The sequence below is a fragment of the Molothrus ater genome, chromosome 5 (genome assembly GCF_012460135.2).
Source record: "Molothrus ater isolate BHLD 08-10-18 breed brown headed cowbird chromosome 5, BPBGC_Mater_1.1, whole genome shotgun sequence".
Taxonomy (NCBI): domain Eukaryota; kingdom Metazoa; phylum Chordata; class Aves; order Passeriformes; family Icteridae; genus Molothrus; species Molothrus ater.
Genome location: NC_050482.2, coordinates 14695524 through 14705692, shown reverse-complemented (window position 1 = coordinate 14705692; position 10169 = coordinate 14695524). Strand labels below are relative to the sequence as shown.

At 38.0% G+C, this 10169-nt stretch overlaps 1 protein-coding gene across 1 annotated transcript in view; it reads right to left on the bottom strand.

Annotated features, from left to right (window-relative positions):
- Window positions 1-4514: 4514 nt before the first annotated feature.
- The window catches only part of DUS4L (dihydrouridine synthase 4 like), a 37308-nt gene continuing 31653 nt past the window's right edge, over window positions 4515-10169 (bottom strand). Inside the window, exons 11-12 of the mRNA XM_036400586.2 lie at window positions 6833-6933; window positions 4515-5472 (exon numbers count right to left, since the gene is read on the bottom strand). Coding sequence (XP_036256479.1) covers window positions 5434-5472; window positions 6833-6933 — 140 coding nt within the window. The 3' untranslated portion in view covers window positions 4515-5433. The remainder of the gene's footprint in view (window positions 5473-6832; window positions 6934-10169) is intronic.

Genomic DNA, 10169 nt, shown 5'->3' with positions numbered 1-10169 from the left:
TATAATGGCTTCTAGGCTAATCACAGAAGCAAAGAGCAACAGCAAAATCATTTGCATGAACCCAATGTAGATGCCCTACACATACCACATAAACTCAAGTTTTCAGAACTGGCGGTGTATTACATATTATTTTCTCCTAGAACATCCACAAAACTACATTTATCTTATTACTTATATAACTAGGATTTGAGAGGAGAAGTACTTGATATCAAGAGGAAAAGACTTACTACGGAACAAGTAATTAACACAGGAAGGGTACAGTCAGAAGAAGCTGAATTGACTGTAACTCAATCCTTGCAAATTTCTTTCCTGCAGCACATCTGTCTGAACAGTACTCCAAGCTTCAGCACCTCAGGTGATGATATGTGGTAGGAGCACCTGCAGATCTTGTTTAGATGAGAACTCTGTAGGACCATGAATCTTGGCAGGGCATAAGTATGCAAGTTTGAGGAGAAGAGCTTTCAAGAAAAAAAGATTATCTCTATCTGTGTAACACAATGCATTTACCAGAATTTGAAGACAATTATTGGAGAAGAAGATAAAGACTGTAAACCCTAGCTCAGAATGGATCCCATACACAGAGACACATCTGTGTCAAATCAGCTGCAACATGTTTCTGAACTGTGATGTTGCTGACCCCACTCAGGATGCATCTCCTTTCCTTTTACCTTTCCAGCCAGAAGGCAGGCTCTTAGTTTTTAATTTTTTAACTTCAGCTTTTTTATTTGGTTGGTTATTCTGTTTGTTTGTTTTGGTTGGGTTGGTTTTTTTTTTTTTGTTGGTTTTTTTTTTGGTGGAGGGTCTTCTGTTATTTTTTGGGGGGAAGGGTGTTCAGGTGCTTTTTAGCTTAAAATCTGCATCAGTCTTCTGAATCCTTTTGTATACCTTATTATTTGTTATTATTTTCTAATTAGTTCATGTTCACTTTGTACATGGTATGAAACAACCTAGGACAGATACACAGCCTGTTTCCAAGACCTCTACTTCACTGTATGCTCTGTTTCCTTAGACCTCTAATGCCCAAGTCATGTCTGGAGAAGAATCAAAGCCTAAGATTTTGTCCTTACTGGCCAAGAATAACAGTTCCTCTCTTCCTTCCTCTCACATTGTCCATTCCATACCCTGTTAAACTCACAAAGAAAGGAGTAGTTTAGCACCTTCTTCTTCCATAGTCACAGGAACAGGGATTTAAACCTCATGCTTAGTAAGATGTAGCATATGGTCTCACCACCTAGGTGAGAAGTTATTACACTATCTGCAAAACACAATTATCACCAAAGCTATTGCCTCTTCTGGCTGTGCTTTCAAAAACAAGAACAAATCAAATCAGGCTACACAGACAGCCTGACCTCAAGCAGCAGGATAAAGGGTTGAAGCAAGAGCTATTTATGTCAAGGGTCTTGCAGACATGCTTTTATGACAGCAGTAATTGGTATCCAATTTCCAGACGAAATTTCAAATTTGAAATTTTTCAAATTTCATTTGAATGATCCTTCCCATATTCACGTTCCCTGGTAGTTGGTTTGGGCATCTCCTTCCTTCCAACAGACACACTAAAACTAGTATCTAACTCGTGCTAGTCACTAAACATAGAGGGGAGGTTCCCACTCGCTAAACCCTGGTGCACCCAAGTATATGTGAGAACCCAGACATCCCAGATGTGCTTCACGCAGACCAAGACCACCTCCAGGGAATCTTTTAGCATGTATAGTCCTGGGCTGTATAGCCTGCTTCCCTCTCTGCTCAGCTCTCCCAAAGCTAGAGACAGAAGAGCAAAATCTTTTCCGGGCACTTGCCCTTGCAGGCGGTACAAAAACTTCCTTTGGACCACAGCTACATTTCAGAGTGGACACAAAACTAGAGGGACTCTTGTTTTCCTCACAAACACACCTTGCAATGCTTGTCCCTATTTGTACATTACCTTATAAACAAAGCACAAGTGTTACATTTTATAACAGAAAATAAAACATTCCCTATTATTCCTGAACTGAGGATGCTCAGTTCTAGAACTAGATTTTCAGACATTCCACAATTAATGCACACAGCAATACACAGCACAGAGAACTGAAGGACAGGAATGACATAACTGAGAGCTGATTTTCCAACTTATCTGTAAAATGACTTGTATTAGGTTGTAGTAGGAGCCAGATTATAGCTGACAGGGGGATAAGCACTGTCCAAAGGCATGGCAAATGAGGGCTTCCGTCCCAAAGAGTAAATTCAGATTTTCAAGGAATACTTGAGAACTGAGGCAGCCATGTAGTACTTTTACAGTAACTTCACATTTGGAAAAACAAATGTTATTTCAATGCTGAGAGAAAAGCTGAGTTTTCACCCTTTACAAGAAGCTAGGAAAGCACAGTGTCTTTTCAATGAGGCTATGTAGCCAGGGACTACTGTGGCAGCAAACACACAGGGAGTGCTAATGCAAGGCTACATTTTCAGAAAAGACTCTGCACAATTTATGTTATCAAGGAAGATGTATTTTTACATGTTTGTTGCAAAAATAAAACCAGGGAAAAACATCCTGCCTAGCTACAGGTGCTTTCATTTAAGGTAACACCAAAGCATGCAGCCAGGTCTATTAATATTCAGGTCAGCTCTCATGCACCCACCATGACCTCACTGCTTTCTTGACTCAGCAGAAAAAGGGGTTTATGAAAAAAATATGGAAACACCCCTCAAGTTTTTTTGAAAACTACTGTCAGTTAAACCTGTGCAAATATTTTTAGAACAATCTCTCCCATGCTTCCTCACTGAAGTACAGAAAATGCACATTTGTACTTTTGTGAAGAGGGAAAAAAGGCAGTGAAACAACCAGGCAATTACTTTGACATTATTTAGAGTATAAAGAGCTCCAAATTCTTACTTTTGGAGACATACTCAGAATAAATTAACTGTCCAACACCAGTACAAAAGTTATTTTGATTCCACCAGTATTAGCAGAGATTTAACTTTTTTCCACTTCTTTCCCACAACACAGACACATGTGACCAAAATGTGACCCAACAGCCTGAAACATCAGGAAATAAAAGCAAGAAATTTTGATTCATTCTTTCCCTGTATATCAACCATAACTTAAAACAATACCAGTGAGTGAACCTAAAGTTGATCAAGCCAGAATCTCACAAGCCCTGAAAGCATATCATGTGAAAGAATGCAAATGCAAAGTATTCAAAAGATTTGCCATCTACTAGAATTTCCAGATACACTAGTTAGACTTACAATTTTACAAGACCCACATTCTTTCAAGAATAGAGTTCTACATAGCAGAATCTACAAAATAATTTTAATCTGAATAAGAGAGGATTATTTTTCTGTGAACAATTTTGGGACTCCAAAGAGTCCCAATTGTGATAATGCAACTCAGTCCAATGTGTGTGACCATCCACAACAGACAAGTACAAAAATGATGATGGTCAAGCTCTGTGACAGGGAAACCCAACAAAGGATCCAAATAATGGACATGACAGAAGAAGTGAATGAAGACAAAATACAGCATGTGTGTTTAAGGAATCTCCAAGGCAGGGAACATTTCCCTGTGGCCCCATATCAAGGTTTTCTGTGTAATCTATTACAGCATGGATCTATTGTGTGTTGAATGCACGTTGCATGTCTGAAAATACCCAGCCTCATTCCAGCTCCAAGGAAACAGTGCATACCACCTGTATTCCTTCACACTTCAGTCATGCTCTACAGCAAGAAACTGTGTAAACCATTCAGAATTCCTTCTCAAGGAGAAATATCTTTATCACTGCATTCACAGCCATCTGTTTTTTATTCCATATTATTTTTAAGATACATTTTTAAGGATGAAAAGGACAGTGCACAACATCATTCATAATAAGCTTCTAATTTTCTACCCCATTATCTACTTATACTAGAGGAGAAGAGTTTGAAATTTGAGTAGATAACAGTAAATAAAAAGCAAGAGTTATTTGCTTTTGTTCAGTGTTTTGAAGAAACTTAGGTGAGTTTTTTTTGTTCTCTTATTAAAACCAGCACTTCTTGTTATACCTCCAAAGGTTCCAACCGCAGCCTTTGGATCTGACCGGAGATAACATTCCACCACAATTTTAAATATTTCAGAAAGGGGTGGAGAAAAAAGAAACAAAGATGCATTCAACTACATCTTCAGAACACGTGTATGCAGGTATGAAAAATCTGTAACTTTTCCTGGAAGTTTTTATATGAATTAAAAAAAAAAATCTTGAGTGTCACAGAATCTCTGAAAACACATTCAGCAAGGATAAAGTATTTTTAAAAGAACATATGCCTTCTTATTTAATATGGTATGTTATTATGCCTTATACTACTTGATAAGCTGTGTTTAAATTCTAAGCTAAACAAATTTTATTTCCAGAGTAAGCAAAACCACCACTATGAAGATTGTATTTTCAAGAAGAGTTAAACATCACCAAGTTAGAAGTATATTTTGTTCCTGGTGCATATAACTATTAACTATGATGAGACAGCACACTGAGAGAGATTTACAAGAAAAAATCCAGAAACCATGAACTTAAACAATCCCTTTAATATAACAAACATATCAAACTTTCAAATATAAACTGGAACCAACTAACAAATAAGCTCAAAACAACTTTCTGAATACCAAAAAGGTCTTATGCAAAACAGTGCACATTTATTTGAGGTATCGTATCCATGAAAACAAAACAAAACAAACCAAACTATCTACATTTAAAAAGATTTTTACTTAGCAAGGCTAAAGAAGTTAGGTGGTACATAAGGAGTAAACCAATGTAAACAGTGAAAAAATAAAGACTTCTAATACCAGCCAACCCAAAAATGAAATATCCCAATATATTAAAGAAAAATAAACCAGAAGCATGCAAAATATTGTTTGTTAAAATACACTCAAATCCATGTGGCTAAAGTGAAAGTCACAAGCTAGTGAGGTGGATTTGCAAAGGCAATGTTTCTTTCTTTATTTTCCTTAGACTGATTGTCATTCAGTTTTCCACTGATAAGTAAGTTTTCAGCCTTCTTCAACCCACTGGGAACTGAATTTCTAAGATTCCAAGCAGGTGCTGCAAGGAGGTTTAAGTAATTGTTTTTATGGTCTAGTGTGATATACAACCCCACTCAAATGCTACAAGCAATGGTGATCTGTTACCATTATGGAGGAAAAAGGTTGGTAAACAGGTTGCTCCAGGTGGAGTTGAAAGATTTTTGAGTTTCTCCTCATGAGAGCAGTGACAAACTCCATGGTAAATCTGGTAAGCCACTTAACATTTTATTTGCAACACAGAACATTTTGGCAACCGATATATTAGAGGAATCTGAATAGGGACCTGCAATGCATGTGCTTTTCAGAAAAATCAAGTTTTGTTTCAGGTATGCATCAGGAACATCAACAGCACAAGCCTTTTCTCATTCAAGCAACTGTAGCAATGCCATCCGTCTCAGATGTGCTTACAGGTCTTTCTTATCTTCTGCTTTATTTAAACGTTGCTGAAAAGAGACAGATGAAAAATAATTTCAGTTTGGCAAGATCAGAAACCACTGAGTCCGGACGCCAAATTTCGCCCCTTTGCAGTCACAACTGATTTGTTCATCATACACCTTTCTAAGCTGTAGTCCCACCAACACTACCCCACAGAACCCCTGAGCTTCTGCTGCCAGCAGTCAAGGCTGTGCAGCCTGGTTCTGCTCTCTTTGGTTTTACAGCTGAGCTGTGCAGCAAACTCAGCACAAAACATTTTCTGCTATCAACTCATTTATCCCTGGGAGCTGCATCTACTGTGTGCTCAGTACCTTCTGTTCCTTCTACTCAGAGGTAAACAGAGATGGTTAAGGATGTGTGTTTTAGACCACAAGTCTGCTAGAAATGCAGCAGGACTACTATGGCTCATTACACAGGGAAGCACAAGGACAGGACATGCATGGTGGTCTTGAATTGAACACAGAGATCAGTTGAGCAATCTGTAGAAGTACAGGGTGAGACTGGGAATGAGTAAGCAGTTTCACAGAACACAGGAAAAAATATTATAACCAGGTCAAAACTGCCTTTTTTTAAATCAATACAGGGCTGAACAACTCTTCTTGAAAAGCAGGTCACCATAATTTTAATAATAATTTATTTTTTCCCAAGACCACTACTTGTAAATAGGTTAGCTTTAATTTTTACTGAATTTTGCTCAAGACAGATGTTAGGTATGGAGCATATGAACACCTGTCAGACAACTTAAAAATACAAACTCCCAGTTCTATTTACTGATACTTACTGTGTATCTTATGGGTATTATAGCCACATACATAAGAAACTCAATCAAACAGCTAATTGAACTTTTGCTTAATATGATTTGGTTTTTAAAAATTATTTTGTACTTCAGTTTGAATTTTATAGTAGCCTGTTTTTAACCTAGGCTGTTTGTTGGGTTTTTTATCCTTGTGTATCAACAGTATTGCAACATTTATAATCCAGGATTGCAGAAGCATGTTTTAAGAGCAAACAAAATATAATTACTTTTATAAATCATGTATATACTCCCCCCGCCACCCACACCGCTCCTATAATTTTCTTACAGTATTTCAGTGACCATCACATGCAAAACCACCTGAATCTTATTTTCCAAGCAACAGTAAAATTGAAGCTAATGATAACCTGAGTTTTGTCAACCAAAGTGCAAAAAAAAAAAAAGCTAATAACTCTGCAAAACAAAATTCTACTATTTTGAAGTAGTTTAAGGAATGCTGCCTGTTGTAACTTTATGCTATCCTAAAGATTTTGGTAAATTCTCTCAAAACAAACAGAATTTTGCTGATAAAACTTCGTAACACAGTCCTTGTACGGCAATCCAGAGCCACCTACCTGAAGCTGTTCAAATTCTTTCATCAGATGCTCATATTCTCTTCTAAGGCCTTCAGACTGCTTTTTAACTGCAGCCCCTTCAGTTTTTGCCTTATGGAAAGCTGTAAAATATCAGAATTGGTGTTTTAATTATTACTTGTATTCCTGCAGTTCCTCGGAGCCCTAGATGTGCATCAGGGCTCCACTGCAGTAAACAGTCCTTCCTCTAAAATAGCTTAGAATTTAAAACACAGCATCACAGACAGACACAGGAACCTGAGAAGTTGAGGACAGGGAGCAGAAAGAGAATGGCCAATGTTCAGAAAGGTCAGCACGAGGAACAGGAAGGGCCTGTAAGAAAGGTAGGGGTGAGGCCAATAAACTCCTGAAACAGGGGACTAGTTAGTGATGACTGCAGTGTTCTGTCACATTGCAGGAGACAGTTCTAGAAAAACAAAACTCAGCAACTCCAAAATCAAAACTGTCAGACCTCTTAAGGAGAGGAGGGAACTCAAACACTGGGCAAGATTTTCACACAGCACCTGAGACCATCTACAAAACACAGTAAGGAGGAAGAGGATACATGATTATAGGAGCGCAGACCTCACCTTTCCATCCTGTTCTTAATTTTACCATGCATGAATTAATTGATTAGCAGCATCAGTTTACAGATGAAAAGGCAGAAATGGTGGTGGGTGGATAAACAACTCTGAATAGGTTTTCAAAATGAGAAGAAAGTAATTATTACTCCACTCCATCTCAACACAAACTGAGAGCACATCTATGCTACAGTACCAAACAGCCTAGGACTCCACTGGGGCTGTTTTACAATGCAGGATAAAACAGCACAAAGTGCCATAAATACATTAGTCCTAAGCTGTTATGTAAGGTCATTTAGATATTTTCATATTCTTCTGCTATAGGTATCTCAGGGATTTTTGTATTCATCTGATTCAGCATCACAAATCTTGATCTGCTCATGTGAAAACAAAGAAATGTTGTTAATGGCCTAGTAGGGCCACCTCACGTGGCCACTTAAAAACCCCAAACAACCAAATAAAAATTTTATTACAACTAAAAAAAGAACATTGGCAAATTTCCTTGTTCCCAAAGTAAGAATCTATCCTTTGACTGTGAACTCCCTGAGAGAGATTTCTTTCCCAGAGACCTCCACTGCACTCAAGAACTGCAGCACCTCTAAAAGCCTGCTCTGAAAAGATGAGGAGCTAGATGTGGTTTTTGTTAAGCACTGACTTACAAGCAGTCTGGTATGAAGCAGATTTCTCTTTGGGTGCTAGTTCCTGAAACATCAGGAAATGAGATTTGACCACACGCCTACATGCAGGAAGGAGAACTCCTTCACCCAGAATTTCACTTATTTTTAAATTATTAATTTGAATGTACAGATGAAAATAATTCTCATTTCAGAACTCTGCAAGTGGTTTTCCTGTAACAGGACTTGGACCTACCTTAAAATTCTGATTCACTAGAGTCAATAACATGGTCTATTGATTCCAACATGATTAAAACCTCATAATTTCTCTTTAATTTCTCCTTTCTTTCATTTCCATACTCTTACACAGTTTTCCTTCATCTTTTAAGTCATTCTTGATAGCATCAATACAGATTTTCTGAAGGTTTTGGTATTTGGGGTAACTCATTTCCACACATGTGACAAGTCAAACACCACCACATTTACTCTCTCTCTGATCTCAGTACTGTTTAAAGTTTTCAAGAGTAAAATTTTGATATCAATAAAATAAACTTGTGACAATTGGATAGACTTCCAATTTTACGTTGTAGACAAAAAAAAATATATGCTTATATATATGCTATTTCACTTCTCCAAGAATCTACTAATTAGAAAGATAAATCTTGCTTTTGTTTGAACATTCTTGTACATAGTATAGTAAAAAGTAATAAGATCTCACTTCTGAAGAAGTTGTAACTCAATATTATTGATCTAACACTATTTAGTTATTTATAAGTAGCAGCACAGTACTTTAGTGCTAAACTAAAAACTACTTTATCTTTAAAACATGAACAAAATATCTAGAAGTATCTACAAGTCAGGAAAGCGAACAAGCTAGTCCATTGTTTTAGTGTTTTGACCAAAACAGATGTATGACAGAAATATCTTGCCTAACCCTAGAAGAAGAAAAAGCAAAGAACAGACTGTCCTTTCCACCTGTGTTGGCTATGGACAAAAACCCCAAAACATCAATAAACCACCAAATCCAGACTCATTCCTGCTGGGGTCACACAATTAAAAGGAGCATCACATCTTTGACAAGGTGAATTCCTCAGTGCACCCATTTCCCTGATGCCTTGTGAAGCACCAGAGTGTCCCCACACCAGCACCCAGCTCCTCTGCTGGGAGCACTACAGTGCAGCCCAGTTCATCAGGTACACTGTTTGCCATATGGATCCTATCATATGAACACAGATCCAGCAGGAAACAGGAGATCCTTTGTGTGCACAATACACTCAGTTATTATTTCTGACTTCCATCTGGCCTGGTTCTTTGCCTCCCAGGAGCACAACAGCTGGACTGGCAGCAAGCAAGCTCCCACAGCTGACACCTCCCACCAAGTCAATGCAGGAGCAGGCAGATGAGGATGCTGCTGCTACATTAATGCACCCATTGAGAGGAATAATCAGCAAGTTCCAAACACAGAATCCAGCCTCAGTACTGTAAGAGGTAGGCTATCCTTTTCCATTCTGTTCCCTACCAAGAAAAATAACAAACTACTCCTAGAGCAGTGTTTCAATGGAAGACATTTGTGGAAAACTTTGCACTTATGTGTGACTGAAAGTCCATAAACAAATGTAACATGTATGATCTGGGAAAAGTAAAGAACGTGTCCTTTCAAAACATTCTCTGAATCCTATTCCAGGAGACAGTTTACTTCAGACTGCTCTGAATTCCAAGGGTGAGGAATAAAACTGCTCTCAGGAGCTACATTACCACAGCCCAGTAGCTGTAGCATTTCTGTGATCTTCTAATTTCAACAACAATGAAGAACCTAACACCAAAACCAAACACCAACAGAACCAACTAATAATTCTTTGGGCATTTCCTTGCACAACTACTAGTCCTGGTCTGACTACATCACTTGACTTACAGTGCTTGTTACTAAGGAAACCATCTGGAACTTACATTAGCATTGCTCACAATACAAGCCTACAACCCAAATGATTTGGACTAGCTGAAGAGTAAAAAAGAGCCCTCTCTTTTAAAAGAGTTTTCAAGTTAAAAAAGAGCTATTCATGTTTAAGAATTTAGGCATTGACGGCACAAGAGATTTGCCAACAAATACCCTGTAAGGCTGGGAACTCAACTCCAGTCAAGTACCTC